This window comes from Cherax quadricarinatus, chromosome 30 (genome assembly GCF_038502225.1).
Source record: "Cherax quadricarinatus isolate ZL_2023a chromosome 30, ASM3850222v1, whole genome shotgun sequence".
In the NCBI taxonomy this organism is placed as follows: Eukaryota; Metazoa; Arthropoda; class Malacostraca; order Decapoda; family Parastacidae; genus Cherax; species Cherax quadricarinatus.
In genome coordinates this window covers 31,393,197-31,420,612 of record NC_091321.1, presented here as the reverse complement: position 1 = coordinate 31,420,612, position 27,416 = coordinate 31,393,197, and the positions used below count along the sequence as shown (strand labels likewise).

At 42.9% G+C, this 27,416-nt stretch overlaps 1 protein-coding gene across 1 annotated transcript in view; it reads left to right on the top strand.

Moving 5' to 3' along the window:
• LOC128692796 (glutamate receptor ionotropic, delta-1-like) overlaps window positions 1-27,416 on the top strand; it is an 89,292-nt gene that overhangs the window by 38,768 nt on the left and 23,108 nt on the right. The window contains exons 6-7 of the mRNA XM_070090137.1: window positions 10,395-10,553; window positions 24,327-24,501. Of these exons, the coding sequence (XP_069946238.1) occupies window positions 10,395-10,553; window positions 24,327-24,501 (334 nt within the window). The remainder of the gene's footprint in view (window positions 1-10,394; window positions 10,554-24,326; window positions 24,502-27,416) is intronic.

Genomic DNA, 27,416 nt, shown 5'->3' with positions numbered 1-27,416 from the left:
ATGCTGCTCAAAGAACGTTTATCCCTTATAAGGAAATTAGATCAAATAGAAATGACCCAAAATGGATGAATAATAGGCTGAAATATCTACTAGGGCATAAGAAAGGAATTTATAGGCGTATCAAAAGAGGCGAGGGTCACCTTATGAATCAGTATATTGACATTAAGAGGGACATTAAAAAGGGGATAAGAAAAGCTAAAAGGGACTATGAAATTAAAGTTGCTAGGGATTCTAAAACTAACCCAAAAAGTTTTTTCCAAGTCTATAGAACAAAAGTCAGAGATAAGATAGGTCCCCTTAAAAATAACTATGGGCATCTTACTGACAAAGAGAATGAAATGTGCTCGATTTTAAATAATTATTTTCTCTCGGTTTTTACACAGGAAGACACTAATAATATTCCGGTAATTAATTTTTATAGTGGGCCAGAAGAAGATAAATTATGTAACATCACAGTCACTAGTGAAATGGTTGTGAAGCAGATAGACCGACTGAAGCAAAATAAGTCACCGGGTCCTGATGAGGTTTTTTCAAGGGTTCTAAAGGAATGCAAAATGGAAGTCTGTGAACCATTAACTAATATTTTTAATTTATCTCTTCAAACAGGTATAGTGTCTGATATGTGGAAGCTGGCTAATGTAATTCCTATTTTTAAAACAGGGGACAAGTCGTTACCGTCAAATTACCGCCCAATAAGCCTGACCTCAATTGTAGGCAAATTACTAGAGTCAATTATAGCTGAGATTATAAGAAGCCATCTCGATAAGCATAGCTTGATTAATGATACTCAGCATGGATTCACAAGAGGCCGGTCTTGTCTAACTAATTTATTAACTTTCTTCAGTAAAGCTTTTGAGGCTGTTGACCACGATAAAGAATTTGATATTGTTTACTTAGATTTTAGTAAGGCATTTGATAGAGTTCCGCACCAGAGACTGTTGAAGAAAGTAGCAGCTCATGGCATTGGGGGAAGGGTGCTCTCGTGGATCGAATCATGGCTCACAGACAGGAAGCAGAGAGTGTCCATAAATGGGGTTAAATCCGAGTGGGGATCAGTAACAAGTGGCGTTCCACAGGGATCAGTCTTGGGCCCGTTGTTGTTTATAATATATATCAATGATCTTGATGAAGGAATTACTAGTGATATGAGCAAATTCGCCGATGACACGAAGATAGGTAGGATAATTGATTCAAACGTAGATGTTAGGGAACTTCAGGAGGATTTAGACAAACTCTACTCTTGGTCAGAAAAGTGGCAGATGCAGTTCAATGTAGATAAATGCAAGGTTCTGAAGCTCGGGAGTGTCCATAACCCTAGCACTTACAAGTTAAATAATGTAGAACTTAGCCATACAGATTGTGAAAAGGACTTGGGGGTTATTGTAAGCAGCAACCTTAAACCAAGACAGCAATGCCTAAGCGTACGTAATAAGGCAAATAGATTACTGGGATTTATATCAAGAAGTGTAAGCAACAGAAGTCCAGAGGTCATACTGCAGCTTTATACATCATTAGTAAGGCCTCACCTAGATTATGCATCTCAGTTCTGGTCTCCATACTACAGAATGGACATAAATTCCTTAGAAAACATTCAGCGTAGGATGACTAAATTAATACATAGCATTAGAAATCTTCCTTATGAAGAAAGATTGAAGACTCTCAAGTTACATTCACTTGTTAGACGAAGAATGAGGGGAGACCTGATCGAGGTGTATAAGTGGAAGATAGGTATTAATAAAGGGGATATTAACAAGGTCTTGAGGATATCTCTCCAAGAGAGAACCCGCAGTAATGGATTTAAGTTGGATAAGTTTAGATTCAGAAAGGACATAGGAAAGTATTGGTTTGGAAATAGGGTAGTTGATGAGTGGAACAGTCTACCTAGTTGGGTTATTGAGGCTAGGACTTTGGGTAGTTTCAAATTTAGGTTGGATAAGTACATGAGTGGGAGGGGTTGGATTTGAGTGGGACTTGCACATCAGAGCTTATTTCTTGGGTAGCATTGAAAATTGGGTTGGTCAAATGTTTGTCAGTGGGATGAATTGTAAAGGACCTGCCTAGTATGGGCCAACAGGCCTACTGCAGTGTTCCTCCTTTCTTATGTTTCTTATGTATTAATAAAGGGGATATTAATAAGGTCTTGAGGATCTCTCCAAGAGAGAACCCAAAGTAATGGATTGAAATTAGATAAGTTTAGATTTAGAAAGGACATAGGAAAGTATTGGTTTGGAAATATGGTAGTAGATGAGTGGAACAGTCTACCTAGTTGGGTTATTGAGGCTGGGACTTTGGGTAGTTTCAAATTTAGGTTGGATAAGTACATGAGTGGGAGGGGTTGGATTTGAGTGGGACTTTCACATCAGAGATTATTTCTTGGGTAGCATTGAAAATTGGGTTGGGCAAATGTTTTGTTAGTGGGATGAATTGTAAAGGACCTGCCTAGTATGGGCCAACAGGCCTGCTGCAGTGTTCCTCCATTCTTAAGTTCTTATGTTCTTATGATTTAGGATCTGTAAAACGAGGGACAGGTTTAAATATTGAATCCAACTTAATTTGTTTGGCAGGCTTATGCTCAACAGAATGAACATTAACCCAGCAGCGCGCAATAGATCAAACAATTTGCGCGATGCTGCTTCAACCTTTGTATATTTTGCCATTTCTATGAATTAGAAACATGTGCAACATTTGGACATTTATACTTTGTAGAGGTTTTTTTGCTTTATCAACAGAGTCTCGGGGGACTTGAAGAGCACCGTAGATCACTGAAACATCCCGGCCCGGTGGTCTGGTGGCTAAAGCTCCCGTTTCACACACGGAGGGCCCGGGTTCGATTCCCGGCGGGTGGAAACATTTCGACACGTTTCCTTACACCTATTGTCCTGTTCACCTAGCAGCAAATAGGTACCTGGGTGTTAGTCGACTGGTGTGGGTCGCATCCTGGGGGACAAGATTAAGGACCCCAATGGAAATAAGTTAGACAGTCCTCGATGACGCACTGACTTTCTTGGGTTATCCTGGGTGGCTAACCCTCCGGGGTTAAAAATCCGAACGAAATCTTATCTTATCTCTCTTATCTTATCTCTCGGGGGACGTGAAGAACACCTGGAGTTTACCTGGAGAGAGTTCCGGGGGTCAACGCCCCCGCGGCCCGGTCTGTGACCAGGCCTCCTGGTGGATCAGAGCCTGATCAACCAGGCTGTTGCTGCTGGCTGCACGCAAACCAACGTACCAGCCACAGCCCGGCTGATCAGGAACTGACTTTAGGTGCTTGTCCAGTGCCAGCTTGAAGACTGCCAGGGGTCTGTTGGTAATCCCCCTTATGTGTGCTGGGAGGCAGTTGAACAGTCTCGGGCCCCTGACACTTATTGTATGGTCTCTTAACGTGCTAGTGACACCCCTGCTTTTCATTGGGGGGATGGTGCATCGTCTGCCAAGTCTTTTGCTTTCGTAGTGAGTGATTTTCGTGTGCAAGTTCGGTACTAGTCCCTCTAGGATTTTCCAGGTGTATATAATCATGTATCTCTCCCTCCTGCGTTCCAGGGAATACAGGTTTAGGAACCTCAAGCGCTCCCAGTAATTGAAGTGTTTTATCTCCGTTATGCGCGCCGTGAAAGTTCTCTGTACATTTTCTAGGTCGGCAATTTCACCTGCCTTGAAAGGTGCTGTTAGTGTGCAGCAATATTCCAGCCTAGATAGAACAAGTGACCTGAAGAGTGTCATCATGGGCTTGGCCTCCCTAGTTTTGAAGGTTCTCATTATCCATCCTGTCATTTTTCTAGCAGATGCGATTGATACAATGTTATGGTCCTTGAAGGTGAGACCCTCCGACATGATCACTCCCAGGTCTTTGACGTTGGTGTTTCGCTCTATTTTGTGGCCAGAATTTGTTTTGTACTCTGATGAAGATTTAATTTCCTCATGTTTACCATATCTGAGTAATTGAAATTTCTCATCGTTGAACTTCATATTGTTTTCTGCAGCCCACTGAAAGATTCGGTTGATGTCCGCCTGGAGCCTTGCAGTGTCTGCAATGGAAGACACTGTCATGCAGATTCTGGTGTCATCTGCAAAGGAAGACACGGTGCTGTGGCTGACATCCTTGTCTATGTCGGATATGAGGATGGGGAACAAGATGGGAGCGAGTACTGTGCCTTGTGGAACAGAGCTTTTCACCGTAGCTGCCTCGGACTTTACTCTGTTGACGACTACTCTCTGTGTTCTGTTAGTGAGGAAATTATAGATCCATCGACCGACTTTTCCTGTTATTCCTTTAGCACGCATTTTGTGCGCTATTACGCCATGGTCACACTTGTCGAAGGCTTTTGCAAAGTCTGTATATATTACATCTGCATTCTTTTTGTCTTCTAGTGCATTTAAGACCTTGTCGTAGTGATCCAATAGTTGAGACAGACAGGAGCGACCTGTTCTAAACCCATGTTGCCCTGGGTTGTGTAACTGATGGGTTTCTAGATGGGTGGTGATCTTGCTTCTTAGGACCCTTTCAAAGGTTTTTATGATATGTGATGTTAGTGCTATTGGTCTGTAGTTCTTTGCTGTTGCTTTACTACCCCCTTTGTGGAGTGGGGCTATGTCTGTTGTTTTTAGTAACTGTGGGACGACCCCCGTGTCCATGCTCCCTCTCCATAGGATGGAAAAGGCTCGTGATAGGGGGTTCTTGCAGTTCTTGATGAACACAGAGTTCCATGAGTCTGGCCCTGGGGCAGAGTGCATGGGCATGTCATTTATCGCCTGTTCGAAGTCATTTGGCGTCAGGATAACATCGGATAGGATTGTGTTAATCAAATTTTGTGACTCTCAGTCTGGTTAGCGGCTTGCTAAAAACTGAGTCATATTGGGACTTGAGTAGGTCACTCATTTCCTTGCTGTCATCTGTGTAGGACCCATCTTGTTTAAGAAGGGGCCCAATACTGGACGTTGTTCTCGATTTTGATTTGGCATAGGAGAAGAAATACTTTGGGTTTCTTTCGATTTCATTTATGGCTTTTAGTTCTTCCCGCGATTCCTGACTCCTAAAGGATTCTTTTAGCTTAAGTTCGATGCTTGCTATTTCTCTGACCAGTGTCTCCCTACTCATTTCAGATATATTGACCTCTTTTAGCCGCTCTGTTATTCTTTTCCGTCGCCTGTAAAGGGAGCGCCTGTCTCTTTCTATTTTACATCTATTCCTCCTTTTTCTTAGAGGAATAAGCCTTGTGCATACATTGAGTGCCACCGAGTTAATCTGTTCTAGGCATAGGTTGGGGTCTGTGTTGCTTAGTATATCTTCCCAGCTTATATCGGTTAGGACTTGGTTTACTTGGTCCCACTTTATGTTTTTGTTATTGAAGTTGAATTTGGTGAATGCTCCCTCGTGACTAGTCTCATTATGTCGGTCTGGGGCTCCACGCATACATGTCTGAACCTCAATTATGTTGTGATCTGAGTATATTGTTTTTGATATGGTGACATTTCTTATCAGATCATCATTGTTAGTGAAGATGAGGTCTAGTGTATTCTCCAGTCTAGTAGGCTCTATTATTTGCTGGTTTAAATTGAATTTTGTGCAGAGATTTAAAAGCTCGTGTGAGTGTGAGTTTTCATCAGAGCTGCCTCCTGGTGTTATTACTGCAACAATATTATTTGCTATATTCCTCCATTTTAGGTGCCTGAAGTTGAAATCCCCCAAGAGCAAGATGTTGGGTGCAGGAGCTGGAAGATTTTCCAGACAGTGGTCAATTTTTAACAGCTGTTCCTGGAATTGCTGGGATGTTGCATCCGGAGGCTTGTAGACTACCACAATGACTAGGTTTTGGTTCTCGACCTTTACTGCTAAAACTTCCACTACATCATTTGAGGCATTAAGCAGTTCTGTGCAAACAAGTGACTCTTTCTTATTAATCCAAGTTTCTGAATAACAATAAGGCACAGTACCATAACTGGAGCAACACAGAGATAACTCGCGCTTTCGGGAGTGAAATTTAACACGATGTTTGGGTCCGTCTCGGATCATTAATTAACAACATAAGTTTATACTCGAAGTTGGACTGAAACATACTTTTCAGATTCATAAGAGCGGATTATTTCAGTATTCAGATTTCTTTTTAACACGCTTCTTCTTGGCACCATTACTTGCTTCAGAAGACATTGATAATAACACTGTACACGGTGCACTAATAAAATGATTGGTGTGAACGTGCTTGCACACTGTGACACAGGGACGGGCAGTCACTGGCCCAGCTGTGTAGTAACAGTGACAGTCGACGCACCAATACGAACTTTAGACCACAAACATGCGATTCACCGGAGTTACTCCTTTATATTTAATGCAGGAGCGGACTAGATAGCTGTTCTAAATAATATATTTGGTGAGTTTCATGACTATTTTAAAGGGACACCAAAATTTTTGTTCGTTTTAAACGACCTCTGCTTTACAGGGCTCCGTTTCATAGATCTTTGATTCTATTTTCAAATATAAACGCTCTAAGTTTCTTCCTATGTTAGCATCTATGACAACTAATGTTTAAAGTTAATGATTTATTTATCTTTGCTAAATTAATTTGCAATGTGATCTTTGTTGAAGGTACACACACACACACACACACACACACACACACACACACACACACACACACACACACACACACACACACACACACACACACACACACACACACAGCAAGTGATGTAGTGGACGCAGAGGATCCAGTAGCGATTAGTGAAGAGGCGGGGCCAGGAGCTGAGTCTCGACCCCTGCAACCACAATTAGGTGAGTACAATTAGGTGAGTACACACACACACACACACACACACACACGATCCATACATAGCTTTAAGCAGAGGTATGATAAAGCTCACGGTTCAGGGAGAGTGACCTAGTAGCGACCAGTGAAGAGGCAGGGCCAGGAGCTAGGACTCGACCCCTGCAGCCTCAACTAAGCAAGTACAACTAGGTGAGTACACACACACACACACACACATACACACACACGCACATACACACACACACACATACACACACACACACACATACACACACACACACACACACACACACACACACACACACGCACACACACACACACACACACACACACACACACACACACACACACACACACACACACACACACACGCACACACACACACGCACACACACACACAGGAGAGGTTAGGGAAATCGACCTTACGACACTGGAAGACAAGAGAGATAGGGGGGGATATGATAACGATGTAATAAAATATCGACAAGGTGGACAGAGACAGGATGTTCCAGAGATGGGACACAGCAACAAAAGGTCACAGTTGGAAGTTGAAGACTCAGATAAATCACTGGGATGTTAGGAGCTATTTCTTCAGTCACAGAGTTGTCAGGAAGTGCCTCTCTTCGTATTTCAGATATACTGGCCAGTCTTCACCTTCGTCTGTATAGGGAGCGTGTCTCTCTTTCTAGTTTATATCTTCTTTTTCTTAATGGAATGTGCCTTGAGCAGATCTCAAGAACCACAGAGTTTAATTTTTTCCAGGCAAAGTTTCGGGTCTGAGTTGTTTACGATATCTTCCCAGCTTGTTTCATTTAGGACATTGTTGACTTGTTCCCAGCGTATGTTTTTGTTATTGAAATTGAATTTTATGATGATTCCATCATAACTGATCACATTTTGCTGGTTAGGAGCCCTGTGCATTCATGTCTGTACCTCTATTATGCTGTGATCTGAGTTCTTTGATCTTTGATACGGTTATATTACGTGTCAGATCGTCGTTGTTATTAAAGATGAGGTCCAGCGTATTTTCTAGTCGTGTAGGCTCGAATATTTGCTAGTTTAAGGTGAATTTTGTGCAGAGACTTAACAGTTCGTGTGTGTGAATTTTCATCTGAGCTGCCTCCCGGGGTGACCTGTGATAAAATATTATTTGCAACACTTCTCCATTTTAGGTGTCTCAAGTTGAAATCTCCCAGTAGCAAGATGTTTGGGGCAGGAGTTGGGAGATTTTTCAGACAGTGATCAATTTTCCAAAGCTGCTCCCGGAAATGCTGGGAAGCTGCAACTGGAGACTTGTATACAACCACAATGACAAGGCTTTGGTTTTCAATCTTTACCGCTATTATGCAGTGTGTGGCATAAAAATATTGTATAAATAATGCTCGATAGTTCCGGGATTGTACTGAAACCGGACGCGTATTATTCTTGGTCAGTCAGTGTGGACAGGACAGAATCAGATGAGGTATGTTTAGTTTAGTAGGTGACGCACAGCAGAGGAAACAAGATGTAGTGTTGTATGTGGTGTGGTGAGTTCTTTTAGTGTATATTATAGGTAATTTTGTTTGTGTTTGTAAGTGTTCTCATGTTTATCTGTATTGCCCTAGTATACAGAGGTCTGTATCTTGGGAGAGTACTGTATGGTGGTTTTGCCTGCTGGCAGTTAGACTACTAGGCAGAAGGTGGGTGCGGGGAGGGAATGGGGTTATGTCATGGAGCCTCCCTGTTCATATATTTTTATATATTTTATTTTACTCACTAGTAACAGTGTGCTAGTGAGCTAATGTGAACTGGAGTAAAGGTGATGTAGTAGAATAAATTATAAGTTGTATATACATTATTATTATATATTTTTGTGTAAGTTTTTGTGTCCTTCCCTATTGTATATTAACTATTTACACTTATGCATCATAATTTGTATGAAGGTACATGCTGGGCCTAGGATGTCTGTCTTTTTTTTTTTTGGTCAATGTTTAATAATATAACCCCTAGACAGCAGGATGAGCAGCCTTTAGGAGACAGGACATTTTATATGAATTACCAATCACACAAACTCCTAACAATCGCCAAAACTTCAATTACATCATTTGAGTTGTTTAGTAGTTATGAGCAAATGAGCTACTTTGTGATGCACAGGCCAACCTTGTTGCCTGTTTAGTCTGGGATCTATATTTCGTTGTCAAAATGATCCTTTGTGTGGGTCTTTGTGAATGCTGCAACATTGCATTTGACTCCGTTAGCAGTCCCCTGATGTAAGGGATTTTGTTGTTTGTTGACGGCTTTAGACCCACCAAATTCCACTCCTTGAACCTTGAAATTAAAAGCTCAGCATATAACTTTGTCAAACCAAGATCTCTGATAAGGTCATTGAGGTCTGTTTGCTTTGGGTACTAAGGATTCCTTCCATCAGCTGCATCTGTAAGATCATAGTCTTGGTCACTGAGCTCTTCGTTTTCTGATTTGCTGCTTTCTTCTTCTGACGGTTGACCTCTTTCTGGAGGTGTAGGTATACGAAGATCAACACTGTGTGGTACTGGTGCAATAAAAGAGGGAAGGTCTGGATAAGAAATAGATGTAGTTTCCCCAGTTCGGTGTCTGGAAGGATCCACCAGGCATAAGTAGCAGTTAGTTGAGTGTTCAGTGGGTTCACACTATATTCTAGCAATGACAAACTTCATGGCTCAGTTTTCTCTTCTATACCATCCTGTAAAAGAATAAAATAATTAGTTTTTGTTACATTTGTTTTAAAAAATGTTCCTATTCAAGATTTTATCCTTCATATAACTAATGACTTTCTTACCGTCCAATGTTTTCTTACAATGTTCACAAGTAACATGAGGTGCCCAGGTCTTGTCTTGGTCCCCAAATGACATGCCAAAATATGCTTTGTAAGCTTTAAAGATATTAGATACTGTTACAGAGAACTTCTTTGCACTTGTCTTGATGAATTTACCACATATGTGGCACAATGCATCAGGAGAATGATTGCAGCCTCTTGATGCCATCTCACTTCTTCTGATGTGTCTTCTTAGGTAGCCAGAGCCGAAGTGAATGCTGGTTTGTGAGCCCCTGTTTCTATATTTGCCAATCAAAACCCTAGAACATAATAGTTTTACACCAGTCTTTCTTGAAAGGGTTCCAGGAGTGTCTTGACCACAAAAGCAAAGTTCTGCGATCAAAATAGCTTTTTTTTGTTTAGTTATAAAGAAGTGGGAAATGATGCTTAATTCTCAGGAACACACAAAAGTTAAATTTTGTTACATACTGAATTATTTGTCATTCTATCATTTATTTACTCAGTATTTTTCTTAGATTTAAGTTTTCAAGAGGATGGCTACGATCAGTCATGTATGTAAAGAGAACATTTAAAATGAGGTTAGATTGATCAAGAAAAGAACAATCATATTTTTCACATGAGATAATATAACTGAAGTCATCATCATTATTACCTGGAGTTTACCTGGAGAGGGTTTAGGGGGTCATCACCCCCGCGGCTCAGTCTGAGACCTTGAGTTATCATCCATTGTATTGAGAATCTTGTTTATTTCAATTACATTCTTTGCTCTTTCACCAATACCAGCACTCATATTACGTACACACACTGCCACCTGACCCCATGTTATTTGTTTGCGACAGGAGGCGGACATTTCATTCATGGACTACACACCGAGCGGTGACAGGTTATCCGTGATGGACTTCAGCATACCCATCGGCGAAGACCCTATGTTGATCATCTCCAGAGCCCCGACCACAGTTGATAGGCCCTTCCTACTTATCCAGATCTTCTCCCCTTTAGTGAGTTCTAAACTATTTGCTTCAGCAAGCTTAGTTATTTGTTGGAGAATGAACACTCCTGCGAATTGTCCTGTGAACGAAACTGATCGCTTGTCTGAGCATGGTCACGTGTCTGAGCATGGTCACGTGTCTGAGCATGGTCACGTGTCTGAGAATGGTTACGTGTCTGAGAATGGTTACGTGTCTGAGCATGGTTACGTGTCTGAGCATGGTCACGTGTCTGAGCATGGTCACGTGTCTGAGCATGGTCACGTGTCTGAGCATGGTTACGTGTCTGAGCATGGAAATAAATGGTATAAAATACCGACACAATGGCAATATAAACACAAGAATCCTGGAATCATCACTTATTTCTACATCCGACAACTTCAACCAGAATAGTGGCTTCTATAACATAGCTGAACCACTTGCCAAGAAACTTCTTCATCGCTATCCCACATAAGAACACTGTAGAAGGTCTGCTCACAAACTTATCCAATCTCCTTTCCAAGCTACCCAAGTTTTTAGACTCTGTAACCCCACTCGGTACATCATCAGATGCAGCATTCTTCACCTGACCTCAGCCGGACTATAAATACTCGCGTTCCTTCCACCCCAGGTAGTTCTGTTTGTGACTTGAAAAAGCCCACTGTGTGGGCGAAACGTAGTCAATAAAGGATCACATTATACTGCATTTGTGTTTATATTGCCAGTGTCTGAGCATGGTTACGTGTCTGAGCATGGTCACGTGTCTGAGCATGGTCACGTGTCTGAGCATGGTTACGTGTCTGAGCATGGTTACGTGTCTGAGCATGGTCACGTGTCTGAGCATGGTTACGTGTCTGAGCATGGTTACGTGTCTGAGCATGGTCACGTGTCTGAGCATGGTCACGTGTCTGAGCATGGTCACGTGTCTGAGCATGGTCACGTGTCTGAGCATGGTCACGTGTCTGAGCATGGTCACGTGTCTGAGCATGGTCACGTGTCTGAGCATGGTCACGTGTCTGAGCATGGTCACGTTCCAGAGCTTGGTTATGTCTTGAATTTGGTCACGTCTGAACTTGGTCACGTCTGAACTTGGTCACGTCTGAACTTGGTCACGTCTGAACTTGGTCACGTTTGAACTTGGTCACGTTTGAACTTGGTCACGTTTGAACTTGGTCACGTTTCAGCTTGGTCACTTGGGTGTGACTGATGAACTGCTTGAAGATGATTACTTGTTTGAGCATGATTACCTGTTTGATCATCATCACTTGTCTAAGCCTGAGCTTGGTCACTTCTCTGAGCTTAGTCTCATCTGATGGTCACTTTTCTGAACATAGTTATATATCTGAACTTAATCGCCTAACTGAGCTTTGTCGCTCTTTTGAACTTGATCATTTGTCTTTGCTTTATCTATTTTTTGAGCTTACTTGTGTGCTTGAAGTTATGACAGCTTAAATGAACGTGATCACTTGTATGAACTTGGTCACTCGTCTGTACTTAGATAATTTTGAGCTGGATCACTTGTCTGAGCTGGATCACTTGTCCGAGCTGGATCACTTGTCCGAGCTGGATCAATTGTCCGAGCTGGATCAATTGTCCGAGCTGGATCAATTGTTTGAGCTGGATCACTTGTCTGAGCTGGATCACTTGTCCGAGCTGGATCAATTGTCCGAGCTGGATCAATTGTCCGAGCTGGATCAATTGTTTGAGCTGGATCACTTGTCTGAGCTGGATCACTTGTCCGAGCTGGATCAATTGTCCCAGCTGGATCAATTATCCGAGCTGGATCAATTGTCCGAGCTGGATCAATTGTTTGAGCTGGATCACTTGTCTGAGCTGGATCACTTGTCCGAGCTGGATCAATTGTCCCAGCTGGATCAATTATCCGAGCTGGATCAATTGTTTGAGCTGGATCACTTGTCTGAGCTGGATCACTTGTCCGAGCTGGATCAATTGTCCGAGCTGGATCAATTGTCCCAGCTGGATCAATTGTTTGAGCTGGATCACTTGTCTGAGCTGGATCACTTGTCTGAGCTGGATCACTTGTCCGAGGTGGATCACTGCTGAACTTGGGTACTGTCCTGTGTTAGGCCACGTGTCAGCACTCGGCTGTTCTTATTAGTTTGATCTCGTGTCTCAACTTGGTCAGTTGGTATATAATAATATAATTGTTGCCAGAAATGAAATAATATAAACAATAAATAAATGTGGTGGTCCGTGGCCTGATCACTAAACCTCTCGCTTCACACAGCGAGGGTCTGCGTTCGATTCCCAGCGAGGGTAGAAATATTAGGCGTGTTTCTTTACACCGGTTGTCTATGTTCACCCATCAGTAAAATGGGTACCTGGAAATGCTCTGCATAACAAGCGGCTTTCTATATAGTAGTATGTCATTGATGTCAGCTAGGCCTGTATACCTTGTACATGTACTTGTAGTAAATAAGGTATTATTATTATTATTATTATTTTTATTATTTATTATCACACTGGCCGATTCCCACCAAGGCAGGGTGGCCCGAAAAAGAAAAACTTTCACCATCATTCACTCCATCACTGTCTTGCCAGAAGGGTGCTTTACACTACAGTTTTTAAACTGCAACATTAACACCCCTCCTTCAGAGTGCAGGCACTGTACTTCCCATCTCCAGGACTCAAGTCCGGCCTGCCGGTTTCCCTGAACCCCTTCATAAATGTTACTTTGCTCACACTCCAACAGCACGTCAAGTATTAAAAACCATTTGTCTCCATTCACTCCTACCAAACACGCTCACGCATGCCTGCTGGAAGTCCAAGCCCCTCGCACACAAAACCTCCTTTACCCCCTCCCTCCAACCTTTCCTAGGCCGACCCCTACCCCGCCTTCCTTCCACTACAGATTGATACACTCTTGAAGTCATTCTGTTTCGCTCCATTCTCTCTACATGTCCGAACCATATCAACAACCCTTCCTCAGCCCTCTGGACAACAGTTTTGGTAATCCCGCACCTCCTCCTAACTTCCAAACTACGAATTCTCTGCATTATATTCACACCACACATTGCTCTCAGACATGACATCTCCACTGCCTCCAGCCTTCTCCTCGCTGCAACATTCATCACCCATGCTTCACACCCATATAATAGCGTTGGTAAAACTATACTCTCATGCATTATTATTATTATTATTATTATTATTATTATTATTATTATTATATATTTGTTCCAGTAGGCTCAGAGACTCTTGGCCCATGGGGAAAGCGAGCATCTAAGATTCATCAGGGTGGGTAGTTATCAAATGCAGCAACTCAGCGCTGCAGTTCAGAGGGGTAATGCCCGTTGTATCTTGGGCACGCGCCCCAGCTCTGAGATGGATGAGATTTTCTCATTGTAATCTGCGACTAACACCTAGCAATATGTACCTATAAATAAAGAATATATAAATAATGAATGATAGCTGCCATCAATTGTAGTGAATGAATAATTAGTGAAATTTAATGAGTGAAAAATATTATGTATCTATAAATATAATAGATAAGCAATAGAATAAACAAGGACATGTAATTAATAGTGAATACAATAATCACAATAAGGGAAATGGAAATCTATAGAAAAAATGTGTTCAATTATAACCCCCCAAAATTTTATACTTTATAATACAGGATTTAAAAGTAAACAAGATATGATATAGGGCGTAATGACAGTAATTTGTTGGACTACGTATTGGCAGATAAAAGACTGTTGAGTAAACTTCAGGATGTACAAGTTTATATATATATATATATATATATATATATATATATATATATATATATATATATATATATATATATATATATATATATATATATATATATATATATAGTCCACCTCTGGTGTAAATTGTGGGATCCATAGCCTCGGTGAAGTGGATAAAAAGGCTTCAAGGAAGAATATTTGGATTTCTTCCTGAAGCTGTTTGAATATTCCACTTCCCCTACCACCCCATCTTCTCATATTTTTTTTTACCAATAGGAATATTTTATTGCATAATATAGTACAAAAGATTTAAGAGATACATTGTTGATATAAAGGTGGCATATACGGTACATGTTGTTACGTGTGTATCACCTATTATAAGGCGAAAATCTCATCCAGCTCCTTAGAGCTGGGGCGTGTGCCCAAAATACAGCAGGCATTACCCCTTTGAACAGCCGCACTGAGCCGCTGGAACAGAAAACTAGCTGCCCTGGGATCCCTAGTTACCCTGATGAGTCATTTTCCCAGCTCCTTAAGGAATTTAGATGCATTCTTTCCCCATGAGCCAAGGGTCTCTGAGCCTATGGGAACAAACATATAATGATGGGCAAGTTCTCCATATTTTCTAGACTTTTGGGACTCCCTGAAGCTGGCAGCTGCCCCTCCTTCTTCCCTGGTGTATTACCTGGAGGTTATTCCGGGGATCAACGCCCCCGCGGCCCGGTCCATGACCAGGCCTCCCGATGGATCAGGGCCTGATCAACTAGGCTGTTACTGCTGGCCGCACGCAGTCCAACGTACGAGCCACAGCCCGGCTGATCCGGCACTGACTTTAGGTATCTGTCCAGCTCTCTCTTGAAGGCAGCCAGGGGTTTATTGGCAATTCCCCTAATTCTTGATGGGAGGCTGTTGAACAGTTTTGGGCCCCGGACACTTATGGTGTTTTCTCTTAGTGTACCAATGGCGCCCCTACTTTTTATTGGGGGCATTTTGCATCGCCTGCCCAGTCTTTTACTTTCGTAGGGAGTGATTTCTGTGTACAGATTTGGGACCATTCCTTCCAAGATTTTCCAAGTGTAGATTATGATATATCTCTCCCTCCTGCGTTCCAACGAGTACAAGTCAAGTGCTTCCAAGCGTTCCCAGTAGTTAAGGTGCTTGACAGAACTTATACGTGCAGTAAAGGATCTCTGTACACTCTCTAGATCTGCGATTTCACCTGCTTTGAATGGAGATGTTAATGTACAGCAGTATTCCAGCCTAGAGAGAACAAGTGATTTGAAAAGGATCATCATGGGCTTGGCATCTCTCGTTTTGAAAGTTCTCATTATCCATCCTATCATTTTCTTTGCACGTGCGATCGTGGCACTGTTGTGATCCTTGAAAGTGAGATCCTCAGACATTACTACTCCCAGGTCCCTTACATTATTTTTCCGCTCTATTGTATGGCCAGAGTCAGTAGTATACTCTGTTCTAGTTATTATCTCCTCCAGTTTTCCATAACGGAGTAGTTGGAATTTGTCCTCATTGAACATCATATTGTTTACCGTTGCCCACTGGAAAACTTTGTTTATATCTTCTTGGAGGTTAACCGCGTCCTCAGCAGATGACAGCCTCATGCAGTTCCTAGTATCATCCGCAAAGGATGATACGGTGCTGTGGTGTATATCTCTGTTTATGTCTGATATGAGGATAAGGAATAAGATGAGGGCGAGTACTGTGCCTTGTGGAACAGAGCTCTTCACTATGGCAGCCTCCGATTTAACTCTGTTGACCACTACTCTTCGTGTTCGATTTGTTAGGAAGTTGAAGATCCATCTCCCCACTTTCCCAGTTATTCCTTTAGCACGTATTTTATGGGCTATTACGCCATGACCGCATTTGTCAAATGCTTTTGCAAAGTCTGTGTATATTACATCTGCATTCTGATTTTCTTCCAGTGCATCCAAGGCCATGTCATAGTGATCCAATAGTTGTGAGAGGCAGGAGCGACCTGCCCTGAACCCATGTTGCCCTGGATTGTGCAGATTATGGGAATCCAGGTGATTTGCAATCCTGCTTCTTAGCACTCTTTCAAAGATTTTTATGATGTGGGACGTCAGAGCTATTGGTCTATAGTTCTTAGCTAATGCTTTGCTGCCACCTTTATGGAGTGGGGCTATATCCGTTGTTTTAAGTGACTGTGGAATTTCACCCATGTCCAAGCTCCTCCTCCATAGTGTACTTAGGGCACGCGAGAGGGGTTTCTTGCAGTTCTTAATGAAAACAGAGTTCCACGAGTCTGGGCCCGGGGCTGAGTGCATAGGCATGTTGTCAATGGCTTTTTCGAAATCTATCGGAGTTAGGGTAATGTCGGAAATCTGGCATACATTTATGGAGTTTTGAGGCTCATTCATGAAGAAATCATTTGGGTCGTCGATCCTCAGACCGATTAGTGGTTCACTAAACACAGAGTCGTACTGGGATTTCAATATTTCACTCATTTCCTTGTTGTCATCTGTGTAAGTCCCATCCTGTCTGAGTAAGGGCCCGATACTAGATGTGGTATTTGCCTTGTTTTTGGCATATGAAAAGAAATTTTTTGAATTTCTTTCAATTTCACTAATAGCTTTAAGCTCCTCCTGCCTCTCCTGGTTCCTGTAAGAGTCATTTAGCTTAAGTTCGATAGTTTCCACTTCCCTGGTCAGCGCCTCCTTTCGTGTATCAGATATTCTAGCACTCCTGAGGAGCTCAGTGACTCTTCGTCGTCTTCTGTACAGGGAGCGTCTTTTTCTCTCCAGTTTACTCCTGCTCTTCTTCTTTCTTAGGGGAATATGCCTAGAACATGCTTCGGCTACCAGGAAGTTGATCCTTTCAAGGCACTGGTTTGGATCCATGTCATTTAAGACATCTTCCCAACATGTTTCGTTTAGGACATGGTTTACCTGGTCCCAGTTGATGTTCTTGTTGTTGAAATTGTATTTTGTGAAGACACCTTCACAGGTACATGCATTCTGCTGTTCAGGACCCCTATGCATGTACGTCTGGACTTCGATTAGATTGTGATCGGAATTAGTTGTTTTTGATATTCTTATGTCTCTTATCAGGTCCTCATTATTTGTGAAGATAAGGTCAAGTGTGTTTTCTAGTCTTGTTGGCTCCACTATCTGCTGGCTTAAGGTGTGTTTTTCGCAGAGACTTAGTAGCTCATGTGTGTGTGACCTTTCATCTGCGCTACCTCCGGGGATTGTTTCAGCTATAACATTATTTGCTACATTCTTCCATTTTGTATGCCTTAGGTTGAAATCACCAAGCAGTAAGATGTTTGGGGATGGAGCTGGAAGGTTTTCCAAACAGTAATCGATTTTCAGTAGCTGTTCCTTGAACTGTTGTGAGGTTGCATCTGGTGGCTTGTATACAACCACAATGACTAGGTTTTGGTTCTCGATCTTTATTGATAGAACTTCAACTACCTCATTTGTGGTGTTCAGCAACTCCGTGCAGATAAGGGACTCTTTGACATACAGGCCAAGCCCCCCTTGTTGCCTGTTTTTTCTGTCGCATCTAAAAAGGTTGTAACCACTTATCCATATTTCACTGTCAAAGTGATCTTTTGTGCGAGTCTCTGTGAAGGCTGCAAACATTGCATTAGACTCCACTAGAAGTCCACTGATAAAAGGTATTTTGTTGTTGGTGGATGGCTTAAGGCCCTGTATATTAGCAAATATGAACGAGGTTGTATTCTGTGTTTGTTGGGGGGATTTTGTTATTGGCATCAGTAGTTGTAATTCTGGAGGGCCATGGGTGGCCACTGGCTGCGCCTCCAGTCCAACAAGGCTCCAAGGTGGTGGACTATTTTTGTTATTTCCTTCCATTTTCTTTTTTCGTTTCCTGCCACTAAAAAATCACCTGGAGTTGGGTTGTCGTAGCTACTATTGTTTGTCTTGTGGGGTCTGTGCCTCCTGGTCCCTTTTAGATGGAGATAGGTATCAGCCAAGGTTTTGATGCACATGTATAGTCCCACACCACCTGCTTCCCATCTGTTCAGGCTTGAAGGGTGATACCATCTGGACGCTTCTGGCTGCCATAAGATCTGCATAGCTGGGATGGCTCCCTTACCGCTGGGCATCCGGCTGTTGTGAGGCTCCTCTTATTAACCTCCTCATGTCTTGCAATCCTTACCTCGGATTTACGGCACACAAGACCTTGATACCCAAATCGGTCTGCTGCTTCACTGCCACAAATACACCTGTGTTCGGCGAGAATAGGGGCGGCAAGTCGAAGGGCAGCACCAATGCGGATGGTCTGTGGGTCGAGGCGTGTGCCAAGGCTAGAGTTGGGAACAGCCAACAGAAAATCCCCTGCATGAGGGGCTCTCACTGCCAGGAGGCGGGCTCTATCCTTCCCTGACACACTCTGAAGCATTGTTGAGGCTATATTTTCCACTATTGGACCATCCCAGTGCGATTGTTTGTAGTTGTTGGGGGAGCAGGTCTGGTTTCAGAGCCCGTTAGATTATCCCAGATCATGGCCGGGCGTCTCCCACCTAGGCAGGGTGACCCAAAAAGAAAGAAAATCCCCAAAAAGAAAATACTTTCATCATTCAACACTTTCACCTCACTCATACATAATAACTGTTTTTGCAGAGGTGCTTAGAACACAACAGTTTAGAAGCATATATGTATAAAGATATACAACACATCCCTCCAAACTGCCAATATCCCAAACCCCTCCTTTAAAGTGCAGGCATTGTACTTCCCATTTCCAGGACTCAAGTCCGGCTATATAAAAATAACCGGTTTCCTTGAATCTCTTCACTAAATATTACCCTGCTCACACTCCAACAGCTCGTCAGGTACAAAATACCATTCGTCTCTATTCACTCCTATCTAACACACTCACGCACGCTTGCTGCAAGTCCAAGCCCCTCACCCACAAAACCTCCTTAACCCCCTCCCTCCAACCTTTTCGAGGACGACCCCTACCCCGCCTTCCTTCCCCTACAGATTTATACGCTCTCCATGTCATTCTACTTTGATCCATTCTCTCTAAATGACCAAACCACATCAACAACCCTTTTCAGCCCTCTGACTAATACTTTTATTAGCTCCACACCTTCTAATTTCCACACTCCGAATTTTCTGCATAATATTTACATTACACATTGCCCTTAGACAGGACATCTCCACTGCTTCCAACCGCTTCCTCGCTGCAACATTTATAACCCAAGCTTCAGTGGTCAGTCGTCACGTGAGGTCACAGACCCTGAGCTGCCTTGGGGATTAGTGTGGACGGTTACAAAGCATGGCTTGCTTCTGCAGTGTTTTAAAAACTGAGGTTGGAGAGTTGAAGGAGGAGGTCTTGCTTCTCCAGGAGGAGATTAGGAGGCTGAAGGTCCACCTCAATGGGTCTGGGAGAGAGTGTGAGGTGGCTGGAGTTGTGGGGAATGAGGCTTCTAGCAGCGAGGTGCAGTCTGTCTCTCGCTGTGAGGAGGCTGTAGTTGGGGAGGCAGCAACGGCTACCAGCAGTGAGGTGCAGCCCAGCACCTGCTACAAGTGGCGAGTAGTTCACAGTAATGGAAGGCGCATCAGAGTAAGGAAAGTTAAGAGTGAAGATCTGAAGGTAGGAAATCGCTTCTCTGTTCTTCAGGATGAATGTACTTCAGTGGCCAGTGAAGGTAAGGGTACTACTGCCCCTGCTAATGGAGGTAAGCGCATTCTTGTGGTTGGTGACTCTCAGGTAAGATACATTGACCGTGCTTTTTGTAATAGGAATAAGAAGATGAGAGATAGAGTGTGCTTCCCTGGAGCTGGTGTTGGGGACATTGTCAACAGGCTGGATAATATCATGTCAGGTAATGGGAGCAAGCCCATTATCTGTCTCAGTGCTGGTGGAAATGATATTGGGAAGGGTAGGAGAGAAGAGCTGCTAGATAAGTACAGGTCAGCTATAGATTTCATTAAGTCTAAGGGAGGGATCCCAATCATATGTAGCATCTTGCCTAGAAGGGGAGTAGGAAATGAATGGTTGTCTAGGGCAATTGGTGTAAATTGCTGGCTAGACAGATACTGCAAGGAACTTGCAATCCCATTCATTGACAACTGGAACAACTTTTATGGCAAACATGATATGTATGAAAGGGATGGGGTACATCTCTCTGGGGCTGGGGTGGTAGCACTTGCAGACTCGATTGAGAAGGCCATTGGTGAAATGCCTATGATTTTAAACTGATGGAAGATAGAGGTATGGGTGTGTGTGGGAAACAAGCAGGTTGCAACACTTGGGTTGGAAACAGTAAATGTATAAAAGGCATTCAGCATGAAGTTATAAATAAAGACAATAGATCAGGTCAGCAAACAAAGGGGGACAGCAGAGGGCAGCAAGGGACTAGCTCCCTTAAGGTTTACTATACTAATAGCAGGAGTGTAAGAAATAAGATAGATGAGCTAAGATTAATTGCAAGTGCAGGAGACATAGATATTATTGCTATAACAGAGACCTGGCTCAATCTGAAAGATAGAGAGATGCCCTCTGAATGTCACATACAAGGCTATAAATTATTCCACACTGACAGGGTCAACAGGAAAGGTGGTGGAGTAGCGATGTATGTCAGAGACAATTTAAATTGTTGTGTTAGACAAGATATTAAATTAGAAGCGTCAGCCACTGAATCTGTTTGGTTACAGCTTCTCGAGGGCCGAGAAAAACTAATTTTGGGTGTGATTTACAGGGCCCCAAATCTTGATAGGGAGTGCAGTAAACTTCTATGGGACGAAATTCGTAAGGCATCTACATACGAAAATGTTGTGCTAATGGGAGATTTCAACTATAGACAGATTGACTGGAGCAATTTGACAGGAAATTTAGAGTCAGGTGACTTTCTTGATACGATCCAGGATTGTTTTTTAAAACAGTTTGTGACAGAGCCAACTAGGGGAAATAACCTCCTTGACTTAGTTCTTGCCAGTAGGGAAACACTAATTAATAATCTTGAGGTTAATGATGAGCTTGGGGAAAGTGATCACAAATCACTCAGTTTTAATATATCATGGAATTCCCCTAATAATGGCAATCAAGTCTCCGTCCCTGACTTTCGCTTGGCTGATTTCATAGGACTGAAAAATTACTTAGGTGGGCTGAACTGGAATGACCTGACTAAGGGTCAGGTAGGTGGTGATGGTTGCCGATATGATGCTTTCCAGGGCATAGTTCTAGCTGCTCAGTCAAATTATGTTCCAAATAGGGAAATCAGATCAAACAAAAATGATCCTAAATGGATGAACAATAGATTAAAATATCTGATTGGTCAAAAGAGAGGCATATATAGGCAAATCAAAAGAGGAGAGGGGCAATTGAGAAATCGATATATTCAGTTAAAGAGAGAAATAAAAAAGGGAATTAGAAAAGCAAAAAGAGATTATGAGGTTAAAGTTGCAAGAGAATCGAAGACTAACCCAAAAGGATTCTTTCAGGTATACAGAAGTAAGATCAGGGACAAGATAGGCCCACTCAAAAGTTCCTCGGGTCAGCTCACTGACAGTGATAAGGAAATGTGTAGAATTTTTAACACATACTTCCTCTCAGTTTTTACACAGGAGGATACCAGCGATATTCCAGTAATGATAAATTATGTAGAACAGGACGATAATAAACTGTGTACTATTAGGGTCACAAGTGACATGGTCCTTAGGCAAATAGATAAATTAAAACCTAACAAATCCCCAGGCCCTGATGAACTGTATGCAAGGGTTCTAAAGGAATGTAAAGAGGAGCTTAGCACACCTTTGGCTAATCTTTTCAACATATCACTACAAACTGGCATGGTGCCAGATAAGTGGAAAATGGCAAATGTGATACCTATTTTCAAAACAGGTGACAGGTCCTTAGCTTCGAACTATAGACCAATAAGCCTAACCTCCATAGTGGGAAAATTTATGGAATCAATAATTGCCGAGGCAGTTCGTAGCCACCTTGAAAAGCATAAATTAATCAACGAATCTCAGCATGGTTTTACAAAGGGGCGTTCCTGCCTTACGAATTTATTAACTTTTTTCACTAAGGTATTTGAGGAGGTAGATCATGGTAATGAATATGATATTGTGTATATGGACTTCAGTAAGGCTTTTGACAGGGTCCCACATCAGAGACTATTGAGGAAAATTAAAGCACATGGAATAGGAGGAGAAATTTTTTCCTGGATAGAGGCATGGTTGACAAATAGGCAGCAGAGAGTTTGCATAAATGGGGAGAAATCAGAGTGGGGAAGTGTCACGAGCGGTGTTCCACAGGGGTCAGTGTTGGGCCCCCTGCTGTTCACAATCTACATAAACGACATAGATGAGGGCATAAAGAGCGACATCGGCAAGTTTGCCGATGACACCAAAATAGGCCGTCGAATTCATTCTGACGAGGACATTCGAGCACTCCAGGAAGATTTGAATAGACTGATGCAGTGGTCGGAGAAGTGGCAGATGCAGTTTAATATAGACAAATGCAAAGTTCTAAATGTTGGACAGGACAATAACCATGCCACATATAAACTAAATAATGTAGATCTTAATATTACGGATTGCGAAAAAGATTTAGGAGTTCTGGTTAGCAGTAATCTGAAACCAAGACAACAGTGCATAAGTGTTCGCAATAAAGCTAATAGAATCCTTGGCTTCATATCAAGAAGCATAAATAATAGGAGTCCTCAGGTTGTTCTTCAACTCTATACATCCTTGGTTAGGCCTCATTTAGATTATGCTGCACAGTTTTGGTCACCGTATTACAGAATGGATATAAATTCTCTGGAAAATGTACAAAGGAGGATGACAAAGTTGATCCCATGTATCAGAAACCTTCCCTATGAGGATAGACTAAGGGCCCTGAAACTGCACTCTCTAGAAAGACGTAGAAATAGGGGGGATATGATTGAGGTGTATAAATGGAAGACAGGAATAAATAAAGGGATGTAAATAGTGTGCTGAAAATATCTAGCCTAGACAGGACTCGCAGCAATGGTTTTAAGTTGGAAAAATTCAGATTCAGGAAGGATATAGGAAAGTACTGGTTTGGTAATAGAGTTGTGGATGAGTGGAACAAACTCCCAAGTACCGTTATAGAGGCCAGAACGTTGTGTAGCTTTAAAAATAGGTTGGATAAATACATGAGTGGATGTGGGTGGGTGTGAGTTAGACCTGATAGCTTGTGCTACCAGGTCGGTTGCCGTGTTCCTCCCTTAAGTCAATGTGACCTGACCTGACTAGGTTGGGTGCATTGGCTTAAGCCGGTAGGAGACTTGGACCTGCCTCGCATGGGCCAGTAGGCCTTCTGCAGTGTTCCTTCGTTCTTATGTTCTTATGTTCTTATAAGAGTGTTGGTATTACTAAACTTTCATGCGTTCCATTCTTTGCTTCCATAGATTACGTTTTTTTTTCTCCACATATACCTCAACGCACCACTCACCTTTTTTCCTTCATCAATTCTATGATTAACCTCATTCTTCATAAATCCATCCGCTGACACGTCAACTCCCAAGTATCTGAAAACATTCACTTCTTCCATACTCCTCCTCCCCAGTTTGATATCCAATTTTTCTTTATCTAAATCATTTGATACCCTCATCACCTTACTCTTTTCTATGTTCACTTTCAACTTTCTACCTTTACACACACTCCCAAACTCATCCACTAACCTTTGCAATTTTTCTTTAGAACCTCCCATAAGCACAGTATCATCAGCATAAAGTAACTGTGTCAATTCACATTTTGTATTTAATTCCCCATAATTTAATCCCACCCCTCTCCCGAACACCCTAGCATTTACTTCTTTTACAACCCCATCTATAAATATATTAAACAACCATGGTTACATTACACATCCCTGTCTAAGACCTACTTTTACCGGGAAGTATTCTCCCTCTCTTCTACACACCCTAACCTGAGCCTCACTATTCTCATAAAAACTCTTCACAGCATTTAGTAACTTACCACTTATTCCATATACTTGCAACATCTGTGTGTGTGTATGCGTGTATGCGCGCGCGCGCGCGCGTGTGTGTGTGTGTGTGTGTGTGTGTACGTGTGCGTCTGTACGTACGTACAAACTAATATACATATATTATTTTAACTAGGTATGGGCATGTATCATTGGCATGAGTTTGGTGGTAGGCGTGCTTCTTGGAATGATAGAAATCGTGGAGAATGTGTTGACCAACTCACTTGACCGATCATACCGGGATCATCCTGCCTTTTACACCTATATTGTGGAACAAGTTACCAATGTTATGAAGATATATGTCTTCCAAGGTAAGGTTATAGTGCTTGTTTTGCTTGATTTTCTTGCAACTTTTTAAATGCATGTTTTCACACAAGCTCACACACACACACACACACACACACACACACACACACACACACACACACACACACACACACACACACATACACACATACACACATACACACATACACACATACACACATACACACACACACACACACACACACACACACACACACACACACACACACACACACACACACACACACACACATACACAGATAAGAAGGGAGGCCCAAAGACAATATGAAAATGACATAACAGCGAAAGCCAAATCTGACCCGAAACTGTTGTACAGCCACATCAGGAGGAAAACAACAGTCAAGGACCAGGTAATCAGGCTAAGGAAGGAAGGAGGAGAGACAACAAGAAATGACCGTGAAGTATGTGAGGAACTCAACAAGAGATTCAAAGAAGTGTTCACAGAGGAGACAGAAGGGGCTCCAGAAAGACGGAGAGGTGGGGCACACCACCATGTGCTGGACACAGTGCACACAACCGAGGAAGAAGTGAAGAGGCTTCTGAGTGAGCTAGATACCTCAAAGGCAATGGGGCCAGATAACATCTCCCCATGGGTCCTGAGAGAGGGAGCAGAGGCACTATGTGTACCCCTAACAACAATATTCAATACATCTATCGAAACAGGGAGATTGCCTGAGGCATGGAAGACAGCAAATGTAGTCCCAATCTTTAGAAAAGGAGACAGACATGAAGCATTAAACTACAGACTAGTGTCACTGACATGTATAGTATGCAAAATCATGGAGAAGATTATCAGGAGAAGAGTGGTGGAACACCTAGAAAGGAATGATCTCATCAACAGCAGCCAACATGGTTTCAGGGACGGGAAATCCTGTCACAAACCTACTGGAGTTCTATGACATGGTGACAGCAGTAAGACAAGAGAGAGGGGTGGGTGGATTGCATATTCTTGGACTGCAAGAAGGCGTTTGACACAGTTCCACACAAGAGATTGGTGCAAAAACTGGAGGACCAAGCAGGGATAACAGGGAAGGCACTACAATGGATCAGGGAATACTTGTCAGGAAGACAGCAGCGAGTCATTGTACGTGGCGAGGTGTCAGAGTGGGCACCTGTGACCAGCGGGGTCCCACAGGGGTCAGTCCTAGGACCAGTGCTGTTTCTGGTATTTGTGAACGACATGACGAAAGGAACAGACTCTGAGGTGTCCCTGTTTGCAGATGACGTGAAGTTGATGAGAAGAATTCACTCGATCGAAGACAAGGCAGAACTACAAAGGGATCTGGACAGGCTGCAGACCTGGTCCAGCAATTGGCTCCTGGAGTTCAATCCCACCAAGTGCAAAGTCATGAAGATTGGGGAAGGGCAAAGAAGACCGCAGACGGAGTACAGTCTAGGGGGCCAGAGGCTACAAACCTCACTCAAGGAAAAAGATCCTGGGGTGAGTATAACACCAGGCACATCTCCTGAAGCGCACATCAACCAAATAACTGCTGCAGCATATGGGCGCCTAGCAAACCTCAGAACAGAATTCCGACATCTTAATAAGGAATCGTTCAGGACCCTGTACACCGTGTACCTTAGGCCCATATTGGAGTATGCGGCACCAGTTTGGAACCCACACCTAGCCAAGCACGTAAAGAAACTAGAGAAAGTGCAAAGGTTTGCAACAAGACTAGTCCCAGAGCTAAGAGGTATGTCCTACGAGGAGAGGTTAAGGGAAATCAACCTGAGGACACTGGAGGACAGGAGAGATAGGGGGGACATGACAACGACATACAAAATACTGAGAGGAATTGACAAGGTGGACAAAGACAGGATGTTCCAGAGATTGGACACAGTAACAAGGGGACACAGTTGGAAGCTGAAGACACAGATGAATCACAGGGATGTTAGGAAGTATTTCTTCAGCCACAGAGTAGTCAGTAAGTGGAATAGTTTGGGAAGCGATGTAGTGGAGGCAGGATCCATACATAGCTTTAAGCAGAGGTATGATAAAGCTCACAGTTCAGGGAGAGTGACCTAGTAGCGATCAGTGAAGAGGCGGGGCCAGGAGCTCGGACTCGACCCCCGCAACCTCAACTAGGTGAGTACAACAACTAGATGAGTACATACATACATACACACACACACACACATACATACACACGCACACATACATACACACGCCAGGAACTGTGTCTCGACCCCTGCAATCACAATTACGTGAGTACACACACACTCACACACACACACACACACACACACACACACACACACACACACACACACACACACACACACACACACACACACACACACACACACACACACACACACACACACACACACACAGTCAAAGAGATGTTAGGAAGCATTTCTTCAGCCACAGAGTTGTTAGGAAGTGGAATAGTCTGGCAAGTGATGTAGTGGAGACAGGAATCATTCACAGTTTTAAGACGAGGTATGATAAAGCTCATGGAGCAGGGAGAGGGAGGACCCAGTAACGGATAGTGAAGAGGAGGGGGCGGGAGCTGAGTCTCGACCCCTGAAACCACAATTAGGTGAATACAATTAGGTGAGTACACACAGGTTGTAAATACAGTGATCAGTGACAGACAATCCATCTCAGAATGGCAGGACTCCAAGAGATGAATATGAAGAGAGCAACAGCGCAATGTTGGAAACAATAGCTGAGGTGGTCAGAAGAGCTCACATGGGTAGGTCATAGTTACTAGTTATGAGTATTTCAGTCAAAAGGAGATTGGCTGGAAAAACCTGGGGCTGCATGGGGGACCCGAAACATGGAGAGCAAAGATAATGGATGTGGTACTAGAAAACCTCATGCACCAACGTGCTATGGACATTACCAGTGAGAGAGATGATGAACCAGCAAAATTGGATCTTGTATTCACCTTGA